The sequence below is a fragment of the Centrocercus urophasianus genome, unplaced genomic scaffold (assembly GCF_019232065.1).
Source record: "Centrocercus urophasianus isolate 14NV4802_14NV808 unplaced genomic scaffold, USGS_Curo_1.0 seq_10, whole genome shotgun sequence".
NCBI lineage: Eukaryota > Metazoa > Chordata > Aves > Galliformes > Phasianidae > Centrocercus > Centrocercus urophasianus.
In genome coordinates, this window is record NW_024884142.1 from 3,368,364 (window position 1) to 3,393,491 (window position 25,128).

Here is a 25,128-nt window from a genome sequence, read left to right on the forward strand (position 1 = left end):
CCTGCAGCTGCACAGTGCCGCCATCCCTTTGTCGTGGTGTTCGGGTGTTTGCTTGGGAAGGGAGAGGTGATCTTCGCTTGCATTAGCTTGAAAAATGCAGAGGTGCTCACTGGCAGCAGGAGTGTGGGCTGTTGGAGCAGGTACCTCTCCCTGCACGGAGATTCAGGTGCCTGGATTCCAGAAGTGGCAATTACTTAAAGCAGGAGCTCTCTTGACCTTTTTACCTCTAGCATCAGCTCGGCTTACTGCTTGAAGCTTGTGGCTTTCAGGTCTGAGGGCTGTCTGGTGGATGCAGAGCAAGGCAGCAGAGGACCAGCAGAATGAGATACCTGCTCTGGGAGTCCTGATACAGAGTAAAGAAAAACTTTTGTATAGGTGTTTAGATGTAAAACATGTTGTGCATGGAAGATAAAGGGAGTATTAAGTCTGTATTCCAAAAAAACAACACTGCTATTTTTGGTCTCTGTCAGAACCTCATGCTTAATACTGTGATGAATAATGGACTAGTGTGTGCTTGTATGTTGTATCGAGTTTCTGTGGCAGGGGAAAGGGAGCTGTTGAAGAGTATCCCTGAACTTTTCCCCCTTTCACGATGTAGCCTTGTGACAGCAGCACGTGAGAGCTGATATTCCCCACAGTGCGTGTGTTTGTGCATTACTGGAAATAGCACAGAGTCATAGAAGGGTTTGGGTTGGAAGGGACCTTTAAGATCATGTCGTTCCAGCCCTCTGCTGTAGGCATGGACACGTCCTGCTAGACCAGGTTGCTTGAAGCTCCATCCAGCCTGGCCTTGAAAATGGAACCATAGTAGGAAGTGCTTATTTGCTTTCAGCTTCTGAAAACGAAGATTACATCTAGCAGCTGATTCCAAAAGCAGGTAGCTGGCAGATGGACAGAGAGTGATGTTCAGAGTGATGGTGGGGGACAGGGCTGCCTGTGTAGTGGAGCATCGTGCTGGGATGTTGGCACCACAGGTGTTTGCTTCTGTTGTAGGGATCAGGGTAAAGCCGAGGAAAGTAAGGCTTCTGCAGCTAGCAGTGCTGCCTGTATTTTCTTCAGGCTGTAAGCTCATCTGTGAAGCCTGTATTCATGATCCAGGAGAGTGTTTTGTGGGCTGCTCTGTTTGTTGGGAGACGAAATGGAGACCCTCTTTGCTGCAGCTGTAGGACTGTTATGTTTTTTGCTGCTGGTAGCAGTAGATAACACTAACTTACATTTCATGCTTGCAAGAAAGGAGAGAGTGAGCAAAATGAAAGTTCAGCATACTGAAATGTATTTATAAGAAAGAAGATTTCCAATTTCTTGAAGTTGACTTAAAAGCTAGGAGGAGAAGAGTTAGCTGTGCCATTTCCCTGCTTCCTGGTTTGTCTTTTTGTGGAGATTTGGCAGTGTGCGGGCACATTTTTGAGGTTTGTTGTGTGTTGGAAAAGTATTTGCTATTGGGTCCTGTAAAACAAAAAAGACAACTTGGACAAATCCCAAATGTACTCCTGAATTGCAGTTGGAACTGCAGTGCCTGATGTTCTGGGGCGTTGGTGGTGGTGAGGTGCTCGGGTCTGTCAGCCGTCCGTACGGGAGTTCTCCTTTCAGAAACTGGAATGCCTAAATTCAGAAGTACTTCAACACTTCAGTTTCCAGTTTTTCTTTCTAAAATGTTCTTCTGCAGGTAATTGTCCCGTGCTCTTGCACAAAAAATTGGATTAACCCCACTGAGCTAAATGAAGTAAGAGTGTGTTTCACATGGATTTCAACCTGATTTTTAATTCACGTGAAAAACGTATCCAGCTTTATTAAAGATACGCAACAATCTGATCGCGGTGTTCAAATGAATAAAATCAACCTTGATTGACCTAAACAGCAGCATCTTGGAAAAAAGGTCACAAGGCTGATTTTTTTTTCATAATTTGCTGCGAAACTAAATTTACTCTCATTGAAACTGTTTTGAATTGGCTTCGTACCCATCTTAATTATGCATGCCGTGGAAAAGCAGGATGCTTTTTGCAGCAACCCCTGCTTTTATAACGTAACTTCTGTATTCAAACAAATGTTTCCTGGCAGAAGGTGAGAGAAATGGTGATGTTGCAGTCAGTAGCTAAGTTGTGATAGCAGCCCAGTACTGCTATGGGGGGCTTTTGTGACTTGTCCAGTGAGCTTTTCTTGGCCTGCAGCTACGTGTGCTCTGTAACACTGCGCCATCGCTCGTCTGCTTCCTCAAGTGTGTGTTCAGTTCTTGCATCTCACTTTGTTTGTATTTACTGACAATAGGACATAGGTCATTGCTTCCATGATGAGTGGCCTCTATCTGGATATACAAAGTAGATCATTTTTAATTTTTGTCATGGGATTTCTTGCTCGTTACTGTATTAGAAAGGTTCACTAACTTGGTAATTAACAAATGTGTCCATGCCCCAAACTCATGTTTGACCTAGATTCATTAGCAATTTTCTTTATGCTCTCAATTGTTAAAAATATGGGATATTACAAACTTCTGGAAAATATGTTGGACTACGTAGCAGATCACTGTTTTGTTTTCCCTCCTACAGGTTCGATCTGTGGATGAGATGAATCATGAGTTTCAAGCTCTTGCCCTAGAATCTCGGGGAATGGGAGAGGTAATTACTGAGGACTGAAAATCCAGTTGGAGTTGTGAAAGTTTTGATGCAGTTTAAGAGTTGTAAATGATACCAAGCTGACTGAAGAGTTTCTTGTAAGAGCAAATCGATTTTTCAGGCCACTGAGGATCTGAGTGTCTTGTGAGAACATGGGATGCTCGGTGACTGTGGTGTTACTGTAGTCTGGTCAGATGACTGATACTCTAGGGGAAGCAACCGTGTAATTTCGTTAAAATCTTGTGCAATTCTATGAAATGAGGCATGTTTTCATTGTCTAAACTAGTGAAACAGCTGCCACCCCTAACAAGCCAAGGATGCTAAGAACTGCAAAGGGTTTTGGCTCCGTGAAAGATATTGGCACAGCTTAACAGAAATGTGGTAATTTATGATGCCTTTATTGGTAATTACTCCTTAAAATAACATTCTAACCAGGAGTAGAAGGACTATTGTACAGTTATAACGATGGGGAGGAGTTTTTTGATTCATTCCCATTGTCAGTGTACTTCTGAAGATCTGGGCATCATAGACAGTGACTTTGGAAACTGTCTTTGAAAGACTTGAACTTTTAAAAGTAATCAACATCCGTTACTTGCCTTGGCAGCACATAATAATGAAATAAATTCACATTAAACAAAAATTTCAAATGATGGTCTATTTCTTTTGCTGGATGTTAATAAAGTTTTTGATAATGGAACTGCTGACAATATTTCTTCTTAATTTTTAAAAGGTAATTACAAGACTGCATGCTCAAGGGAAACTGTAACTCACTGACAGAAAACAAATGTGTTCTGGTTGCTCAACACTTGTTGGCTGACAAGTTGCTATTTGTGTTTGATCTTTTTTACTTAAATGAAGCATTTAACGAATTCTGCAGAGCTGTGAAGACTTTGCTTTAAATAATTTTAATTTTTTTTTTTTTTTTTTGGAAGAGGAGTTCTGTTGCAGTCATCTTGTATCAGGAATCTGATTGTCACTGTATTGTGACCCTGATGAGCCTGTTACACCTTTCAGTAACGTCTTTCATAGAATCATAGAATGGCCCAGGTTGGAAGAGACCTCAAGGATCATGAATCCCCAACCCCCTGCCACATGCAGAGCCACCAGCCTCCCCATTTAATGCCAGACCAGGCTGCCCAGGGCCCCATCCAACCTGGCCTTGAGCACCTCCAGGGATGGGGCATCCACAGCCTCTTTGGGCAGCCTGTTCCAGCACCTCACCACTCATTAGTATAGAACTTCCCCTGACATCCGACCTAACTCTTCCCTCTTTCAACTTAAAACCATTTCCCCTTGTCTTTCAAGTATCTTGATTTAGTTGCATGTTCAGATAGCTGCGTTGACATTGTAATTTTTGTGTTACTTAGTGTTTCACCGCAGTGCTGCACTGCATGGAACCTAATGCAAACTGTTTTGACCTTCTTTTTGGATATATTAATAGCCTTCCAAAATACTAGAGAAAATACCCTCACACATACCCGTGTAAACTGAATTGGTAGTTGTGCATTCTTAACTGCTTCCATCTGCCTAGGTTTCAGAAGGTTTGAAGGGATCATTTGAAATGATGTGCTTCTAGCTATTGGGAAATAGACTTCTTCCTCAATTTTTCTTCTCTGTTAATTTTTTTTTTTTTTCTGAACTGAAATTAATTTCTTGTCCATGTAATTCTTTTACCCTTCTTGGTCTGTTTTTTTCCCCCAGTGGGATTCAACATTTCTTGACGTCAAGAGGCTGTTAGGTCTTATTTCCCACATCATTGCTGAAATGAAGACTGCACATGAATCCTAATGCAAGTATTTTGGGAAGGATGCATACTGGAAATCTTTCTGTTAAAGTCTTTGTCTGAACTGAGCCTGCTGTGAGTCAGTAGCAGGACTGGGACTGCAGAACGTGAGCCAGACGTGTTGTTCCACAGTCATCCTTGATCTCTTTCCATCTTGTAATTCTTTTGTAAAGAAGCGAACCAGAGCTCTGTTAGCAGGAGATCTGCTGTTCTGCAGGCATCTCTTTGAAAATATCACCTGCAGTTGTAGCTCTTAGATGGTTAAATGCAGATGCTGCTTCTGGCTCCAGCTTTCAACAGCAGTCATGGCTCTCAAGGTCAGGGTGATATTCTGAAGACATACTGGCACGTGTTGCTATTTCGCTTCTTCAGGCGTCTGCTGTTTCCTATTTCAGGGCTGGCTTTCAGGGCTCCAGGACCCTTTGTTTGACCTCATACGGCCATATGTAAAATTAATTTTATTTGGAATGTAAAATAATTTTATTTGGTAACATCTGTTCTTAGAATCATGGAATCACAAGGTTGGAAAGGACCTACAAGGTCATCTGGTCCAGCCATCTTCCCGTTACCATTGCTACCACATGCACCAAACCGTATCTCGTAGCTCCTCATCCAGGTGCCTCTTGAACGCTGCCAGGGATGGCGACTCCACCACTTCCCTGGCAGCCATTCAAGTTCCTGACCACTCTCTGAGAGAAAAAGTCCTTCCTTATGTCTAAACCTCCTCTGATACAACTTGCAGCCATTTTCTTGGGTCCTGTTTGTTGCCTGGAAGAAGCCAAACCCTTCAGGAAATGGTACAAGTGGGGAACAAATTGCATATTGGTTTTATTTTAGGGACAGAGTATCCATTTCTGGTCTCAAAACTTCATTTGGAGAATTTGTAGTGAGCTACATAGTAATAACTTCTGATCTTGGGGAGGAAAAGTTGTTAAGACCCCATAATTGAGACTGTGTAGTTACTTATTAGAGCTGGTTAAGAGTGACCTTTAACATAATTGGTTATTATCTGTGCCTAGAAAAGAGCTTTGTTCATCCATCAGAGAATGAAAGGGAGCAAGGCTCATACTGAAGAAGACACTTGAGCATACTGTTGGAAGAGCTTAGTAAGAAATACGGCACTCTTTCTTTTGAGTTAGAAATGGATGCATTTTTGTAAAGTGTCTTTTGAACTGCAGGTTACTAGATTAAATGTAGGAAGTATTGAGCACAAGGCATGTTATCAGAGCAAGATGTAGTTACTGTTGATTTTTTTCTTCTCTGTTGGAGAAGACCACAGTTCTTGTGTTTGAAAAACACATTTTTTGAGTCTACAATGAGGTAATTGACAGCTGCCACAGCTGCTTCTTTATATGGCAATCCAATAGCTAAAAAATCCCTTTGAATGGACATAGTATGTCAACCCATCAACACTCTCTCTCTAAAAAAACAAACAAAAGCTTAAAAATCCAGGTCACTCCTCCACGGGAAGGCACAGATTATAATCTTCAAGAATGTCAGTTTCTCTAGATAGTTGAGGGACTTTTTGTTACGTAAAATTTAATCAAAAATGTCTCCATGAATCTGTTCAGCTTTCACTGTAGCCTCCAGAGATATAGGTGATGCATTATGTTTATTTGGAAGCTTTACTGTCAACCAGAAAACATAAGACAACAAGAAGTTGAATGCATATGTTTGGAAGTTAAAAGCATTCAATTTAGAACAGAAAAAAACACATACATAAAATACAACAGAAAAGGAAGTACACAACCTTTTGCCAGTGGTCACTATTGTGCCTTTTTATCAGTGAACAATTTCTTCCTGTGATAGGAACTCTGAAAATGAATTTTGAAATCAGAATTGCAGTGTGTTCTACTTCCGTCTGCTTATTGCTTTCCACTGCTTCATCTGAACATCTGTCTGATAGTGGAATTAAGAAAAAAAAAAATATATATATATATATATGTAAACTCTAATTGAAGGTAAGCATACTGGAAGCTACATGATGATTTGATGAGACCCAAGGTATTTTTGTTCTGACCTTCACTTCCGTGTTTCTCATCTCTCTCACCTCAGCTGGAAGTACCCTTGAACTTCTGATGGACTGTGCTTAATATGAGGTGTGGTTCTGTTTCCCTATAAAAGGCTCTGCAGATAACAGAAAATGCTTTTTGTCTACCTCTGTAGGACAAAGTGAAAAAGTAGCACTACTGCAGAATTGGTGCTACGCAGAGCTGAGAAATATTAATAGATTTTCTCAGTTTATCTGTAATATGTCATCTGTTGCTTTGTAGTTGAACTGTAGTTTTAAGATTCCATGAATCTTCTTTGAAATCCTCTGATGGCAGACTTCACCCAGTTCTTAAATTTGTGGTAAACTCAATATTCTGGTGCTCCCAGGGCATGTTTGTTTGACAGCTGCTGGTGGTTCTCCCAGGTACTGAGAAAAAGCACCTGTGTCATTGCTGCAGTACTGCAAGCATAGAACTCTTCCATAGGTGGTTTTGTGAAGTATTGACTGTTGATCTTCTTCCATCCACCAGTTCTTCGGTGTGACTGAATTCTTTATGTAAGGAACACAGGGATTTCAGTATCTAGTTTAGCTAAACATTTTTCTGGGGATCATTTCTTGTAAACTAGGAGACATCAATCAGCAATCCCTGCTTCCTTCACCTCTCTTGGTTTTGTGGCCTGCTAATGGCAGTCTTACCCTCTTCTTTTAAGCAGTTTTTACAAACTCTCTCAAAGCTACATTAATAAAAACCTAGGAAAAAAAATCTTGTTAGTAGCTTCATCAGGGCTCGTATTAAGCAGCTGTGATGTTGGATGATTTTTATCTGTCAGTTAAATAACAGGAGAGATTCTTGTGTGGTACTTCTATAGTTTTGGACTGTCTTCTGGTCTTGAAATTATTATCAAGATATTATTATATCTTGAAAGAAATTATTCTGTTACTGATTTGACCTGAAACTTTGCTTAGTAATGAATAGTAATAGTGATGAATAGAATCATACAGCTATATTAAATGACTGGCACTTGAAACTTCAAATTTGATGGTCACCAGTTTATAATCAGGAGATCCATGTGGTCTAAAGGAGCTGACTGGTCACAGTGCAGGTCAGTTGTTTGTTGAAATCTGGAACATAACTCCTTTCTTTCTGTCTCTCACAGTGGTGCTGGTTAAAGGCCCAGCTTCTGAGCCAAAATGAGACCATGCAAAGTTCCAGGTTTCTGAGAGGATTATTAGTTCAGCTTTTTATCATAACTGGTTATGTATTCTATATCTCTTCCTTGTAACTTCAGGATCAGCCTTGTTGCAGTCATTGGAGCAAATTCTTAATGCATCATCAGCTTCAGTAACAACTTCAGGTGTTTTAATTATTCAGACTGTATGCTTTCTCATGTAAAGCTGACTTTGGTATCTCTAAAACAAATTGCCCATCATCTTAGTTGTGTTGTTAATTTTTGCCTATTTGTAATCATTTTATTAAAAAGACAATTTTCTCACACAGCTTTTACCTGCCAAAAAGTTTTGGGAACCTGATGATTCAGCAAAAGATGGACAAAAAGGGATATTCCTTGGTGATGAGTGGAGAGAGACTGCATGGGGAACTCCTCGTAAGTGATAAACAGATACGTACTGAAAAATTGATTACTTAGTATGTGTTATTTTAAAGTAAAGCAGTATACTGTTAGATATCCATGCAATGAATTTGGTTTTACTTTTGTTTTAATTGTGCATAGCCCTGGTGATTGTATGCTAATAACACCTTTGGAAAGTGGGATTTTGAATTAATTTATTTTTCAGCTTGTTTGATACCTCACCTGTAATGAAATGCACAAATATTGCAAGTTGTATGCAGAAAGTACAATTGTGATATTTTTGTTTGTTTTAACAGACCATTCTATGTCCCAGCCTATTATGGTACAGAGAAAGCCTGGACAGGGTTTTCATGGAAACAGTGAAGTAAATGCTGTATTGTCTCCACGATCAGAAAGTGGTGGCCTTGGAGTGAGCATGGTAGAATATGTGTTAAGTTCCTCTCCAGCTGATAAATTGGATTCCCGGTTTAGGAAAGGAGCTTTTGTAAGTAACACAGCGTGTTAAGCTTATGTAGTTACGTGCTATGGTCTTAGTGATGTACAGGGTTATTTTTTCTATGTGGTTTGTCCAGTTGTTTTTTTCCTCTTCTCTTTAGGAAGGGTGTAAAGTTGCTGTCTGCCTGTCTTCCTTGGTTGGAGGGGGCTAAGGAGGTCAGAGGGAAGTACTTTGGGAATCTTGACTAAACAGCTGCCTTAAAAACAGTGCTTTCCTAATGCCTTGAAGGAGAGGAGGGAAAAGGTCTCAAATAATTGAAAATGCATATTGTTCTTTTTTTCCTAGGTCTTCCTGTTCTGTGTTTCACTAAGGGGGTTTGATGTACTGGATGTTTTATCTGTATAAACTAAGTGTTACTGCTTCAACAGCACCGCTATAGTTAAGGTTGAGTTAGCTCTTCCATTATAAATCCTGGCATTCCTTTTCACATATTGGCAGTTTTTAATTGCATGTGGTCAAAACTTGGTGACCAAGTTACCCACCAGATGCAATTGTATTGAAAACAAACTGTTTGTATTGTTTACGTGCGCTGTAGTGCAGAATTAGGTCACCTTGTGGTGCTCCTGTTGTGTTCTGTTCAATATTCAGAATCAAACAGATTCTTTTTCCTCAGGGCACTAGAGATGCTGAAACAGATGGACCTGAGAAAGGAGATCAGAAAGGCAAGGCTTCTCCATTTGAGGAGGACAAAAACAGAGATCTTAAACAAGGAGATGATGAGGATGTTACTAAAATAAATGGCAGAGGTTTGCCAAATGGAATGGATGCCGATTGCAAAGATTTTAAGTAAGCTTTTAACTGTTTCTCGAGAAGGCGAACATGTCTCTTTAGGCATTATTACAGTTCTGGTTTGTGTGTCAGCTTCAAACATTATCCAGATGCAGATTGATTCTTGCTGCCTCACGTCCTTCCTTTCCCACTGTGCCACGTGTTTCTTGGGATGTCATTAGTGTGTGTGTCACTTCTCATGAGACAAATTCATTTTAATGAAGTATTTCTTCAAGCAAACGAGTACCTTCACAATGTGGTGAATTAAAGGGGGATGAAAGCTTTCACCCTTTTGATTACAAAGTCAATCCTTTTCTCTCTCTGCTTCCTTTTGATATTTCTCACTTTTGCACCTGACTGTTGTAGAGAGATAATCCTACGGAATTACAATGTACCTTGTGATTTTGCTGGTCAGCACCTCAGCCTCACACAGTTATTTCTCCGCAAAAGTTTTTGTGGGAATTATGTACTTGGATGAGAGTTCGCAGAGCTAAGTGTCCCAGTTCACTGCATGGAGTGGTGTTACTGTTTCATTCTTTTCCTAGGGAAAAAAAAAATGGAACAAACTCAAGGTTTTTGAATGATACGTTCCTGTATGATAGCACAGCCAGCCTGCTTTTTTAATAATGCTAAAATGCATTTCAAATTGGATGTTTTTGAAGGACTAATCCTTGTTTTTAGGTGACTAGTGCATTTATAATTGTCATAGAAAAGAATTAGCAGGATTAGAAAACTAGAGTACTGCTCATTAATTCGTATTAATGTGATGAACGTGACCTAATAGTTGTGCTTTCATTAGTTTATAATTAAGCATGTATATTAAAATGCATGTTTGAATCTCGTATTTAAGTATTTTCTACCCCTTAAAAATGTAATTACCTAAGGCTAAGGAAGGATTCTTCAGACCTATTTTTCAGGATCTGTTACTGAGAATAATAGCACACATATTAGAGAGCTCAAACTAATTACCTCCTTTCGGATGCATTCTGCAATATGTGAAATAAATGAAGTTACTTTCTATTTTATATATATATATATATATATTTTGTCCTGCTTTCGCCAGGATCTATTTCAGTTTTGAAATAACAGTTTGCAATTCAGAGAATCATAAACTCATAGAATGGCCTGGGTTGAAAAGGACCTCAGAGATCATCTGTTTTCAACCCCCCTGCTGTGGGCAGGGTCACCGACCCCTAGACCAGGCTGCCCAGTACAGAAGTACCTTTTGTATTATTTAAAGTAGGAAATGATTAAAAGCTAGAGCAAAGAAGCATCCAAAGCCAGAAAACCTCTCAAAAAATAAGGCCATCTAATTGAAATGGCCCATAGGAAGTGATGCTATAAGGCTCTCAAACAGAGGTTTATAATTGAAGTATTGACACAACTTTAACTATAGCAACAGAACAGTACTGATGTAAGGAGCATCCTTTACTAAGTAAACATACACAGTAAAACAAAACTTTGTCCTGTGCTCCTCCTTGTATTTTTATTGTACTTAGGACATTTTTTTGAACTAAAATATGTACTGAAATAACTGCTTCTTTTCTTGTTGTTCTTTGCTTTGTTGATACTGTACGTCCCTTGGGAAGAATAAGGAATGTTAAAGAGCTTCAAACTCGGTTTTATTCATTGAGCTAAATATAGTTGCAAGCTAGGATACATAGATGTGCAGTACCTTATAGATAGATGATTGTTGTAGGTTGTTCCTTACATTCAAAAATGCCCAATGTAACTGTGCTTTCACCTGAAGGATTTTGTCCTAAGAAAAAGGCCATAAAGTATTGCTGACTGAACTTACTAAGTGATTTCTAGCTGTGCAGTCTGCAGAATTGATACTAGCAAACATTTAAATTCTAGCATGTTTCTTTGCCTTGGTGAGTAAGAGGGGATAGCTTTGGAGCCCTGAAGAGGAAGGAGAGCAGGTACTACAGAGGCTGTGCCTCTATCCTAGAATTAGTCTTCTGTCAGTGGACTCTTGGAATAGATACAGGTTGATCCTGCAAGATTGATTTTTGTGGTTGTGAACCCCATCTTCACAAGTAAAGTGATCTTAAATGTAATTTGCATTTTTCTTGAAGAACCATAAATACATGTAATTATAGTGCTCTGCCAAGACAACTAATGCTGTTAAGGGATTACAAATTTCCTCACAGAACTCACTCCCAGTATTTTATTTTAGACTTTTGTCAGAAAAAAAATGCTAGTCTAAATCGTATGGCATGGCACACAGCATAGGATGCAAGTCCAAATTAGGGTAGAGTCGTAGAATCATAGAATATCCTGAGCTGGAGGACACCCACTAGGACCACCAAGACCAACTCCTGTCTCCAACAGGACCAAATGTGTGTCTGAGAGCATCATCCAGACCAAATACAGGAGTGGGAATCTTATCAGAGCATCAATCAGTTGACATCTCATTGCAGGTGTTTGCATGCACTGAGAGATTCACCTGTAGTCAGTGGAGATGTAGTCAGTGCAGCCTGTGGAGATGTGAGAATGACAGTGACTGGTCAGTTGCTACTCTCTAAATTTCCATCCTCCTAACAGCATTTTAAGATGTGTGAACTTACAGTGCAAGTGCAGGTGGCTAAATATCAGCCACCACCAGCTCTTTTCTTATAGAAAGACAAACCTCAAGGTTTTGGCATAGTATACAATTTCCAGGTGCATATCTCTGATGTATTGCCAAAAGGAATCAAACACTCCCATTTTACTCCATCCTGAAGATCTTCTTACAGACAACGGGCTGTGTTCATTCTTAAGGAACTTAAGATGGAACTGATGAGATTATATGAGGAACACTTTTTTCCATAATCAGTCATTGGTGTGGTCTGTTAAATGACTCGTGTGGGGAAATTAAATGTTTTGATCAAATGCTAAATGTGAGGGAGTTCTGAGTCTGCTTTACGTAGAGGTGGAAAATGCATTATTTGCTTTTGAGATGTGAAAGATACTTGCTATATTGTGTGTGTCTTTTCCTGTTGAAGTTTTATTGTTGCTTTCTCTCCTTTGGCATGAATACACAGCTGTGTCCTTTTGTTTCTTTTTCTAATTATTTCTTTTTGAGTTGTTTTTTAGTAATTCTGTCCCTCCCAAAATGCAATAACAAAGCCATCCCAAAAGTTACAGCTTATTACAGTTTATTTCATTCCACCATCACTAGCTTCGGTGATTACTTTGTTTATTTTACAGTGATTTTAGAGAGCTGTATATTCTAAAGTTTAAAAATAAAAAATATGCTTTGAAGTGAAATGTGTCCTTTATCTTGAACCATCAGTGCATGCTGCTTAAAATCCCTCTGCTCTCCTTTGTAACTTCTTTGTAACATCTCAGAGCTCAGAGATCCCTATAAAATAGAAATACTGTACTCTATTGGTGGGTAGTGTTATTTAAGACTGTAAGAGCCTGTCTTGAATTTCTTCTGAACAGTCGTACCCCTGGAAGTCGACAAGCCTCCCCAACAGAAGTAGCTGAACGCTTGGGCCCCAATCCCAGCACCACAGAAGGATTGGGTCCACTTCCCAATCCTACAGCCCACAAGCCCTTGGTAGAAGAATTTTCCAACCCAGAAAATCAGAATCTAGATGCCATGGAACAAGTTGGTCTTGATTCTCTACAATTTGATTATCCTGGCAATCAGGTACAGATGGACTCTTCGGGAGCTACTGTAGGACTTTTTGACTACAATTCTCAGCAGCAGGTTAGTGTTGGATTTCAAAGCATGTCACATTGGTCCTTTAAGTGCTGTTGTCTTCAGTAGTCGTTTAAACATATGTACTCTGTTTTATTAAATATCCATGAGATAGTCAGAGGCAGATAAATGTACAGTTAATCTGGGAAGAATATTGGCATGTAATTTTCCAGTGAAGTAATTTCATAGGGTAGAAGCTTAGCTCAAAAATTTTGAAAAAAATCCTTTTGGTAAAGTAAATCCTAGCAAATTGTAGTCCTGACTCTTGAAAATGCTGCTTTTTTTTTTTCTTTTCTGTTTCGTTTTCCTAATAGCTTTTCCAGAGGACTAATGCTCTGACTGTGCAGCAGTTAACAGCAGCCCAGCAGCAGCAGTACGCCCTGGCTGCGGCTCAGCAGCCTCACATAGGTGAGCTTTGTGTGAAGTGCAGCAGGGGCTGGTGGCAGACAGCTGTGTGTTGCTCTCCTAATTGTTTCACCTAATTTAAATAGATTCTAATTTAAATAGATATTGATCAGTTGGCTCATTTTGGTGGTGCCCTTGAAAGTGGCTCAGAATGACTGGCCAGCTTTTAGAAAATGCTGTTTTGTGATTGGTTCTGTTTTGGGTTTTTATTCGCCTAGAACTGTTGCAAGCAAAGAAATAAAAGTTATTTTTGCTTATGTAGCATAATTAAGTTCTGATGGGATTAAATGTTAAAAAAAAGAGACAGAAAAGGCTTTTCTCCTGAAAGCAGTGGCAGAAACACTACATTTCAGTACTAAAAATTGCAAAAATGTGCACTTCTGTTGCGCTGTTTAATATTTTTCATACTCTAGTAAAAAAAAACCCAACTATTTGTAGTAGAATTTTGAAGTAAAACTTTTAGTTCAGGTTGATGAACTCTTTCTTCTAATGGCATAGAAAAACTTCTTTGTTTTTAGAGTTACTCTGTAGGAAGAAATTTGGTTGTCTTTCTAAAATAACTCAGTGAATGAAGTCAATGCATCAAATTCTTGCATGAGGCCTGCTGGCAGCTCACCAGCAGGCTGTGTGGCAGTTACCACAGTATCAGTTTCACAGCCACTGTTACAGAGATGTGCTTTGGGGAGAGAGGAGTGGGCACCTCCATGGGTGCAATTCCTTGAGGATGGGAGCACATCCGGATGTGACACAGTGGTAGGACAGGTTTTAAAGCTTCTGCCCTTCCTGCTTCACCATAAGGTTGACAGAGGTGTATGCATTTGTGCACTAGCTGTGAGGGGATAAAGGGTTCTTGTGCAGAAGAGCAAAAAGGAGGGGAAGCTGCATCTCAGAGTGAAGTCTTTGTTCTCTTGTGGTACAGTGATAAAGTTTCCCTCATCAGCTCATTCACCTAGATGCCATCATGTCAGGCAGATCTGGACAGGGATTGGCAGTCTGTAAATAGCAGCTTTTCAGCATTATCTAGCTAACTTAATGCAGTCTTGGAGATGAACATGTCAGCTGGAGATGTTTGTGTGAGGCCACAAGCCTTGTCTCATGCCTTACTTTGACTTCTAAACTGCAAAGAAGCTCCTTTGTATAAAAGTGCTGACTGAGCAGTCCGCTGTATTCTTTGAAATGCAGCATCTTCTGGTACACATTTCAGCAGAAACTTAGCAGCAAGCTTCCTGTTTGGAAGGCTTCTGTGTAAGGGTGGGTAGGTATAAATGAGATCAATTTCTTGGAAGTCTGTAGGTCAGCAGCACAAAGCTGTTCAGCTTTGTAAAGCAAGAAAGGACTGACAAGAAGCAGAAGCATTGATTTTTATAATACTGCATCTGCTGTTAGAAAGTTCCAAATACTGATTTTAATGGGTATGCTTTGTGGTTTGGTTGGTTTGAGTATGATAATGCTTTCCAAGTCTGTTAGCTATAATTAAACTCTGTTTATTATTGTAGCAGGTGTGTTCTCAGCAGGCTTGGCTCCAGCTGCTTTTGTGCCAAACCCATACATTATCAGTGCTGCTCCTCCAGGTACTGACCCGTACACTGCAGCTGGATTAGCTGCAGCAGCCACCCTAGCAGGTAACTGAACACTTTCTTGTGTTTGTCTTGATAATTTCACTGAATGAAATTAGAAAAAATAAAAACAAAACCGAAAACAAGCTGAGATCCATCCTATATATTGTTTGCAGATGTATTTCTAGGAAGGAGGGACTTGTAGAGAAACTGACATTTACAGTTTATTTGTTGTGTTTATTTGATGCTTTTCACTTTATAAAAGGAATTCAGTTCTTGTTATATTTGCATTCTGAACATTTATTTCCTCTGGACTGCTGCGTGCAACAATTAGGTTTCTCTGTTCTGAAAAAGCTTACTGTCAATAAGATTGTTAGAGACATTAGTAGAATCTTATTTTCAGAAGATGAGACAGCTGGCGTTTCCTTGCATGTTTTTACTTGGTGCATTAGCTTTCTAATTCCACATTTTCTCCTTCCCAGTGAGCATGAGAATAAAATGGGTCTCTGGTGTGCTAACAAGGCCCAGACTGCACATGAGCCCCCAGACCAGGAAAATCTCTTTTAAAGTTGATGCTGCTGAGAAACACAGTGGAGTATTCAAGTCCTAGCTTAGTGCTCAAAATACTAGATCTCCAGTTAATGTTTTCACAGGGAAGGCAGTACAAAGAGTGTATTGTGTTTATTTTGATGGTGTGCAACACAACGATATAAAATTATCCTTCTGTGGGTTCTACTTATCAGGAGGTTAAAAGGTAAGTACAGGATCAAGCACTCTGAAGAGTGTTGTGCCTTGTTGGCCGGGAGGCAGAAGCAGTGTGTGAGCAAGTCTTAGTAAGGTGCTGCTGGAGGATGAATTTGGCTCTTTCAGTGATGTCCTCCTTCCAACCATGGAAATTAATTCTGAGCATGCTTTGAGCTTTGATCACCATGTTTTTCATTTTATCACTTGAATCTCACAGGGTTATTTTTTCATAAGGAAAGTATGGCTTCGTATGAATCCTTTAAATTAACCCTTATATTAATGTATCATTTTGACTATCTGAATTTTCAAATACCAGTTTCTATTTTGACATTAGAAAACAGATCAATGAGGGATGCTGCAAACGGTGTAAACAATTATTTTAACTGGCTGCATTAGATGGAATAATCAAGTGTTCTGGTTTTAGGTCCTGCTGTGGTTCCGCCTCAGTATTATGGTGTTCCTTGGGGGGTGTATCCAGCCAATTTATTTCAGCAGCAAGCTGCAGCAGCAAATACCACAGCAAATCAACAAGCAGCTTCCCAGGCACAACAGGGACAGCAGCCGGTACGTGCTTGTGTAGAGGAGACATCCTTTATAGCTTGCTTGTAGCATTTTCAGTCTATAGAGATGAGGTTCCAGAAGACGTTACTTAATTCAAGTGTTGTTCTATGTATCAATATTAATATATCACTAATTAACTAAGTGCTTGGTTCTTTAGAATTTCTCAACTTCCTTACGTTGCCGATTATTGTAGTCCTGTTTGCTGCACTGTTATGATTTTACCTGTCTAGGTAATTCTGTGTGTGGTTGCTCACATTTTAAAACAAAATTTGAAACTAGTGTAGGAAACTGCCGTGATTGCAGGAAAAGAGATGGAGTGGTTATTTTTGTTACAGCATCACTATGCCATGTTATTTTTGCCTTGGTAATCATGACTAAGCAATTGCTGCTAGAATTTATTGCAATTTTCTTTAAATGAGTTTTAAATATATTTATCACTTTTCTACTGTTAGTCTACATGCAGTTTTTGAAGCTTTGTGAGGCACTTGTACAAACAAGTGGTGTTTCTGCCCACAAATGAAATCCATGGATGTATTATGATGTTATGCTTGATAGATGCTTGAATGACCATTATCACTAGCAATGGAATTAACTTCAGTACTGTTATTAGGAATTTGATATCTAAGTGACTTTGAGTTACCATGAAGAAGTGGTCACTGTTATACTGTCCAGGTGGAGCTGTCTTCCTGCTGATCGTGGTCATAGTATAATGTGTATTGTCTCTCCTGTGGCCTTCTGCCTTGTCTGTAAAATTAGTACCCACTTGGAATAAATCTCACATAATGTATTGTGTGGGATATATTGTAAATAGTTTTCTCTTATTTTGGACGTGGAAAGGGCTATTAAAGCCTAGAGGAACAAAGTAGTTGCAAGAACTTAGATTACTTCTCAGTTTGACTGATAATCAGTAGTGTAAACAAATAATAAATTATTTGTAAGGGAAGGACAGGTGCTCAGTCACTAGATAATCTGAATCATAAATGTTATCAGCCTTCCAGATTTTCTTCTTTCCTTTACCCATTGATACCATTGACAGAACATAAGTGAGATCAGAGCAGGGCACGTGCACTGTCATGACCATCAGCAGATTGGTTTATGTTTTTTATTCTTTGTATTTAAATATTCTTGAAACTGATAAGGTGGAGTATTCAAATAGGAAATAGCATCAGATATGCAAAGAAACTATTCAAAGCCTGTTGAAGCATATAAAGGACTTGCTTTCTGAAGTAAAGGGGATCACATGGTCTTTTTCAGGTTCTGCGTGCTGGAGCAACTCAGCGCCCACTTACTCCCAGTCAGGGTCAGCAAGGGCAGCAGGCAGAGTCACTTGCAGCAGCTGCAGCAGCAAATCCAGCTTTGGCTTTTGGTCAGGGTCTTGCTACAGGCATGCCAGGTATGTGTGTTTATCAACGAGTTGAGAAAATAGACCTGAAAGTTAAAATACTGGTGGTGTTAGATACCAGATTAACTATCAAAATCCTGCCATGCTTTTGGTAAGCTGTTTAGAATTGAGTTGTATGTGGTTATGCATTGTTTATGTATTTGCACAGATTCTTCAAACATAAGGAATTCCTCTCATGTTTTCTCTGTTCATAAGTGTATGCACGGGAGGTATCACACGTAGTTTACAGGATGATTTCACGTATAATGAAGCAACTGCTCACTGTGTTAAACTTCACTGTGAATTGTCTGAATAGTCTGATGCACCATTAAATAATTATTTCTTTTTTTTAATTTATTTTTTTTTTTTTTTTTTTGCCTATGAGTGTGATAATATTTAAAATCTGAAAATCAGAATTCAAAATCGGGAAATTCAGAAGGAAATTACTGATTAATTATCTCTGAAGATCAGAATGTGCTTAAGGTGAAATAACACCAAAGCTGAGAGGCTTTTTTTTTTTTTAGTGGGCATGGCTTCTGACATCAGGGTAGTATTACGTGTTTCAGTACCATATAATAAATGTGTCAGGTTGAAGCTGATCATTTTAAATGCTGAATACCATTAACCTGAGCAAAAATAATTCGGCCCTTCTTGAATACCAAAATTGAGATTTTACATAGTTAAATCAGGTGAAGTTGATGGTAGCTGCAAGTGCATTTGGCTTGTACAGGTTCTGTCCCTTGGTAGCATCTCTGCACCTCACCAAAGCCTCAGGGAAGGCCTGCAAACAGTTCAGCTTACCAGAGTTGCTGTTGGTATCTTTACAAAAGCCTCAGAGGCTTAACTGTGCAGTTTTTGTGTGTGCATTTTGTCATTTGATTTTTGTTTGTTTATTTATAGCTAGTAGTTCCTAGCTATAGTAGTTCCTGCTTTGCACATGGAGCTTGACGATTGTGGAGTGGCTCGTGCAGTTCCATTTCAAATTCTTCAATCCTACTACAACACATTACTCATTGCAAGGAATCCTTCAAAACTGGACAGTTCTCATTAAATGAATACACAAGTCAAAGTCAGAGGGTACCCCAATTTCACCTGATTAGTACCTGTTTGTCTCTACAAATAGAAACGGGGAGGGTTGCACTGAGCTTAGGCATCCAGGCGTGGGAATCTCCCTGGGACCTCAGCTGTATAAAGAGCTGTTGTGCTCTGTGAGGATGTAGCTCGAGCATTTGCTGTACAGAGGTTGCAGTTTACCCTGAAAGAGATGCCTAGCAGCTGGCCAGGTGAATCACTCCGAAGGCATTACTGCCTGAATAGGCTAGGTCAAGTGTAACTTCAGTTATATTGCATCCACACAGCTGTAGCTGTTGACATGGATGGATGTAGCTGTTGACATGGATGGATGTAGCATGCAGGTGAACATGTATATTAATTTGTCTGAACTGTATGCATAGAACGTTGACACCATCAGTTTCTGTTTATTGGCATTGCATGTTCTGTTACCCAGAATTTAAAGTGTGCCATTGCGGTGGGTTGTACTTTCTTGTACCTCCAGGTAGTGTTAAATAGAAGTCAGATTTAATTGTGGCAGATCTACGGAGAGCTATGAGGTTGGCAAAAAATGATAAAGGTTATAGCATATCCAAATCATTTCCTGATAGGAAAATAGGTTCTGAATTTGATTTGTGAGAGGAAGAGTGCAGAGAGAAATCTGTGTCGGGACAGCACAAAGTAACCTTTAGCAGTACAGCAGGTGAACTTGGGAGAGTGAAGGCTGCAAGATTTAAGGAAAGAGAGAAGACAAAGGGCTGAATGAATTTTCAACTGTGTGTGCAGAGAACAGCCGGATGTTGGGTACATTAGAAGGAAGAAGCTGTAAATTTTCTACACAGAGAGGACTCAATGATGACTTGCAAGTTATGCTCCAGAGTAGGGAGAGAATGTCAGGATGGTAGTGTTAGAAGGGGCAGACAATTGAGTTGGCAGTAGGAAGTGTCCTATCTGTTAACTTGAGTAGAGAGAAGTGACAAAACTGACGTATGTTTGGCTTCAACCTGAATAATCAGTGACAGAAGCTGCAGAGGGAAGGGAGTAGGAGCTTTCCAGTGGCAGACACTGAAGAAATTACTGGATGGATAGGAGCTACCCAGAATTGGTTGCGAGGATCAGGAGAACAGATTTCCTCTTGGTTTCTCATTTTTCGAAAGCATTTAAAGTTTGTGTGAAAAGAATGCAGAAAGTTTTTAAAGTGTGATTTTGGAGACCTTTGGAAATCATTTCAGTAAAACAGAACACTGGTAAACCAGTTTGTTTTAGTATTCCCCACTGATCTTGATACAATAAATGTAGATAGAGCAGTTGAGTTCTGAGATAAAAGATGTGAGGAGATTATTTGACGGAGAGGTAATACAAAATGAAACATGAGGAGAAAGGGAATTATGGGACACAGGACCTAGCAAATCACCATCATACCTATGACCCAGCATATTGATTTTAAATGTCTGTGACTGGTATAAGATAAGGAGAAGTGTCAAGCGTTTTGTAATGCAAAGGACATAATGTAAGGTGCTTTTGTTATTTGACTGATTGGATTAGCAGTCATCTAGTCAATTACTTCAGAAAAACTCAAACTAATGTACTGTGTTAGCATCAATCCCAGGACACGTAGTTACTGTAACACAGTGTAAATTTTCTGAATTGTTTTTTTTATCTTCCTCCCACCCCAAGCATTTCACATTGGAAGATAGGTTCATTTACATTATCTGGGCCTGAAGTAGTATAAAATGCCATGTATTAGTTTTAGATGAGCAGAAGGGTGTAAAGACATGCTCAGTCCTTTCTTATATAGCTGTAGCATTATCTGTGCATTTGAACACCAGGAGAGGGTAGGTGGGCTGAGCAAATCGTGGTGCGTGTTAACCAATTGTGAGTTCTGAAAATGTGATTTTCTGTGATACAGTGATAATCAATAGCAGGACCAACATGATGATACAAATTGAACACGCTTTGAGTAGAAGTATTAGTGGAGTAGGTAATTAAATATTGCTAATGTATGCTGTGGTGTATGTGATATTTTTCCTGATATCATGTGATCTTCCAGCACTCTCCTTTGAGTTCTCTGCTGAACTATACTAAGCCAGGTAGCTATCTGTCTCATTTTTTCCCTAGCTTGGGAAATTAGCCTCAGTGGTGAAGACGGTAGTGCTGCACAACTCAGTTTTCTAGGCAAAAGCAGTTGGTGGCACCTATAATTAAATTTCCTAACCCATTTCATTGTAGGACCTTGCTTTGGTCGTTTTTAACTATCACAGAATCACAGAATGGCCAGGGTTGGAAGGGACCTCAAGGATCATGAATCTCCAACCCCCCTGCCACACAGGGCCACCAACCTCCCCATTTAATACCAGACCAGGCTGCCCAGGGCCCCATCCAACCTGGCCTTGAGCACCTCCAGGGAATGGGGCATCCACAGCCTCTCTGGGCAGCCTGTTCCAGCACCTCAACACTCTCATAGTAAAGAACTTCCCCCTGACATCCACCCTAAATTTTCCCTTCCTCAACTGGCTGAACTTCTGGACATACTGTGCAGAAAGACTGTTTTCCTGTGTTGCTGGTGAGGAAGAGATTGTAGATGCACCTGAAATTCAAAGTAGGTGGTGAGCAATGGGAACAGACATGTTCAGAATGCTGGTGATGACAACTTTTCATAGCCAGTACTGTGCATTCATCTTGAACGTGAGAGCAAACCTGAAGTTCTGGATTTTCACTGTTCCTCTCCTCTTTGGTTAATACCTGAGATTTCTTTGTGTCTTCAGATTTGAAGATTTTGTTTCCACTGTGCTGTTGGCAGCTGTTTTGAGCTCTGTTTTTGAAGCAGGCCATCTGATCAGCAGAGATTTTACATCTTGTTTTACAAACTCAGGAGAACAGAATATGACTTAGGAGCCCGGTGATGAAGGTACTCACCAGAAATTAGAGGTCTTCGTGTTCAGAGAGAACTTGTTTCAGATAGAATGTGAGGAGCGATGCCCTCTGTTAGGCCTAGTGCTGAACATGCATACTGATTTCAACCAGTGTGCAAAATTTTGGCTTTTTTTCACTTTTTATTATCTTTTCCTTCATTTGTGTCTTGTATTCTATTGTTCCCATTGCTCTTGTTTTTCTGTTTTCAAACTCTTCCTTTTTCTTTACGAGTTCCAACTCAACTGAGTGCAGTTATTCTTGGATTACAGTCTGTGTTCTGCTGCACTGCCCTAGACCAGACCATTTTGGTTCTGTTCAGAAGTATTCCTACATGTGGAATACACCTTCACTAATGTGCTTTTGTAGACAAACTTTTAAATGGGGACAGATAATATAAGGAGTGACCAAATTTGCATTTAGCTAAGCACTTCAATTGTATAGATTTCAGCACCTTTTCAGGAGTACAGTAGTGGAATATTTTAAATTGCTCGAAGAAGCAGTAATGCTCTGATCATGACAAGTTTGCAGTGCTGCTGAACCTTTTCAATTGTAGTATTTGGAAGCTTGACTTATTAACCTTGAAGGCAAACATTCAACTTGAAATTGCTAAATCCAGTGACCGTTCTAGATTTTTTTTAAACAACACAGAATGTTCCTAAGATTTTAAAAGACTTTTGTCACTCTTTTCCAATATTAATAGTTTTTGTTCTTTTGATGTTTGGTCGATGTGCTGGGAGACTATGGCAGAAATGCTGTTTTCCCCCTTACAGTTTGTTGACAAGGTATTTCAGTGTTGACTGCTCAAGACTGTGCGTACTGCTAATTCTTGTATTCTGTATTGTGTAGGCTATCAAGTACTAGCTCCCACTGCCTATTATGATCAGACTGGTGCCTTAGTAGTAGGCCCTGGAGCAAGAACTGGCCTTGGAGCACCAGTCAGACTGGTGGCCTCAACTCCTGTTATAATCAGTTCTGCAGCAGCACAAGCAGGTAAGTATTTGACCTTCCATGGAAATTTCTTCCTTGTTTGTATGGAACCTTAGCAGCAGTGTTAGTTGACTAGTATTTCATATTGTTGATGTGGTTCATACACACCCTGTGAGGATTTCCAGTTGTGAAGGATATACCATGTGCTGTTTATTATTGTCACGTCTGCTGTTTTATCATTTTCTCCTTTCCTCTCCCCATGCATACAACATGCACTTCTCATCACTCCTCAGAATGGTGTCCTCTAGGAAGCATCATTTCATTGCTTCGGCCTGGCAGAAGATGATGAAATACTCTGGGGTCTTGCTATGCTTTTCTTATGAAAGTTGCTGGTTTTCTGTTTTGTTTTTTAATGAGAAGTATAGCAAGGAAAAATGTACAGAATGGATAAGCGGAAGAGGAGTATTAGTTACATGGAAAGTCTCTAGCTTTCTTTTTATTGGGGCAGAGCCTGGCCTGACCTTATTAAAACGTCTGTATTTATTGTATTTATTAAATTAAAATCCAAAATATTGACACAGGATTAAATTATTTTAAATTATTTTAAATTAAATTATTCAGAAGATTAGATTTTAAGTTGATCTGTGAGCTTCTTGCTCTGACATTAGATGTCTTTGAATGTTAGCTGCAACTCTGCTACTGTGAATTTGAATATCAAAGCACAGTTCAGTAAGCAGTAATGTTTATAGGTTTACACTGAAAATTCCTTCCATTACATTACCTATCCTGCAGCCTTGATTAGCTTCTGACATATGCTGTCTTACTTTTTCTATTTCCTTGGGTAATTAAGACTGTATGATACCACAGATTTTCTTTCTTAATATGTGAATTTGTTTGTTTAAGAGGGGTTCTTAAGAATAAGATTTAGACCTGAATAGTCCATTTGCAGTCAGAAATGTTTGAGAGAGTAATTATGATTGAAAACGTGTGTTTTACAGCTGCAGCTGCTTCAGCTGGAGGAACAGCAAACAATCTCACGGGAGCCACGAACGGTCTATTTCGGCCACTTGGTGCCCAGCCACAGCAACAGCAACAGCAAACAAATAGTAGCCTACAGTCCAATTCATTTTATGGCAGTAACTCTTTGACCAATAACTCCCCAAACAGTTCCCTTTTTTCACATGGTCCTGGCCAACCAGGAAGTACATCTCTTGGCTTTGGAAGTAGCAGCTCCTTAGGAGCAGCTATCGGCTCTGCACTTGGTGGATTTGGCTCATCAGGTAGGTTGGTAATATAGTGAGGAAACTGTGAGACTTGTGTGTTAAGGGAAAAAACTGTATTTGTATCCAGATACGTGATATACACGTACATTTCCAAAAACAATGTTGAAAAAAGGGTATGGAAATTGAAAGCAAATTTTAGGGGAAGAAAAAAGGGCTTAAATTCACTATGCAAGAATAATTTTTGAAGAATACCTTCTAGTCGTAGATATCTCTAAAACAATTTTTTCTACTGAGCATTGAGCTTTGCTCCAGAACTTTGTTCATCCAGTAGGTTATTTTTTGTTCTTTATTTGCAAATGAAGCCTTCATTTTGTGTTTTAAGTAACAACCGATTGCTTTTAAGAATTGCATTCTTTTGTTAAATTTCTCATGTTAGGAAAATTTCCCTTTTATTTATTTAACAAACTGCTCATGATATTCTAAATTTGATGTAGTATTGCAGTGCTTCTAGGTTTAGGCTGTGATCACGGAGAGCTTTGATATCTAGGAGTAGTCCTTGTTAATCTCAGTAGATTTAATCTTAGATACATTTAAGCAGAGTTGGGAGCCTTACGTTCTTGCAACAAATCCCCCTCAATATTATCATCTGTGTTATCAAAAGTAAGAATTTTAAAAAGTCATAATGTTGTATAATCTGTGGCAGGATTTTATTCTCACAGTTTTTAAATATGCAAGGTAGGTTTTCCTATATTTAAGAGTCAGTTTTAGTAAGAGGAATGAAATAATCTTTCTTAAGCATTTCCTATTCATGTTACATTCTAAGTTACAGAACTGAATTGCTTACTGCTCTTACTGTTTTGATATAAGTGAACCCTACTTTTAATCCTGCACATCTTGCAGATAGGTGGAAATTGGGAGGAAAAAAAATAGTACTTGAACAGTATTTTTCAAGGCAAAATGCCCCACAGGAAATTAAAATAATGTTGAAGTGTAGAAGTAGTAACTGCTATTACAAGATAGCTCAGTGTATGGAAAAACAGAAAGAAAACCACACCCTTCAGTGCTAAAATGTGATACCTTTCATTGGGTACCAAAGTGGTGACATCACATGGCTGCATTCCAGCATGAGATTTTCTCAGTATTGCTTTTCACAAAATTATCCAAACATTTACTTGCTTTAACAAAGCTAATGATACAAATTCTAGAATCAAGTTCTTACACTTCTTACGGTCCTCTCTAATTGTGAATTCAAATAGTGCCATTTTCAATTAAACACAAAAGCCACTCAGCTGTGTAGGGTTAATAATTTTCCATAGTATCACAGCAGGTAAATTTTATTGCCAGAATAATGGCACTAAGTGCTGCGTTTTGTAATACAGATTATTTCCTGAGCTACTTGTAGGTTTCAGTGAGTTCTTGGCAGCTGTATTCCGCTCTAG

At 39.3% G+C, this 25,128-nt stretch overlaps 1 protein-coding gene across 7 annotated transcripts in view; it reads left to right on the forward strand.

Moving 5' to 3' along the window:
• The window catches only part of PUM2 (pumilio RNA binding family member 2), a 64,462-nt gene that overhangs the window by 15,746 nt on the left and 23,588 nt on the right, over positions 1-25,128 (forward strand). For 4 of the 7 annotated variants that reach the window (XM_042828352.1, XM_042828380.1, XM_042828394.1 and 1 more), the window contains exons 2-12: positions 2,544-2,612; positions 7,884-7,989; positions 8,271-8,458; positions 9,084-9,256; positions 12,668-12,938; positions 13,244-13,337; positions 14,831-14,956; positions 16,059-16,198; positions 17,450-17,588; positions 22,386-22,529; positions 23,465-23,746. In XM_042828352.1, the coding sequence (XP_042684286.1) occupies positions 2,562-2,612; positions 7,884-7,989; positions 8,271-8,458; positions 9,084-9,256; positions 12,668-12,938; positions 13,244-13,337; positions 14,831-14,956; positions 16,059-16,198; positions 17,450-17,588; positions 22,386-22,529; positions 23,465-23,746 (1,714 nt within the window). In that variant the 5' untranslated portion in view covers positions 2,544-2,561. Of the gene's footprint in view, positions 1-1,553; positions 1,667-2,543; positions 2,613-7,883; positions 7,990-8,270; positions 8,459-9,083; positions 9,257-12,667; positions 12,939-13,243; positions 13,338-14,830; positions 14,957-16,058; positions 16,199-17,449; positions 17,589-22,385; positions 22,530-23,464; positions 23,747-25,128 lie in introns of those variants that run through there. The other 3 variants (XM_042828372.1, XM_042828388.1, XM_042828362.1) reach the window with 2 other exon arrangements.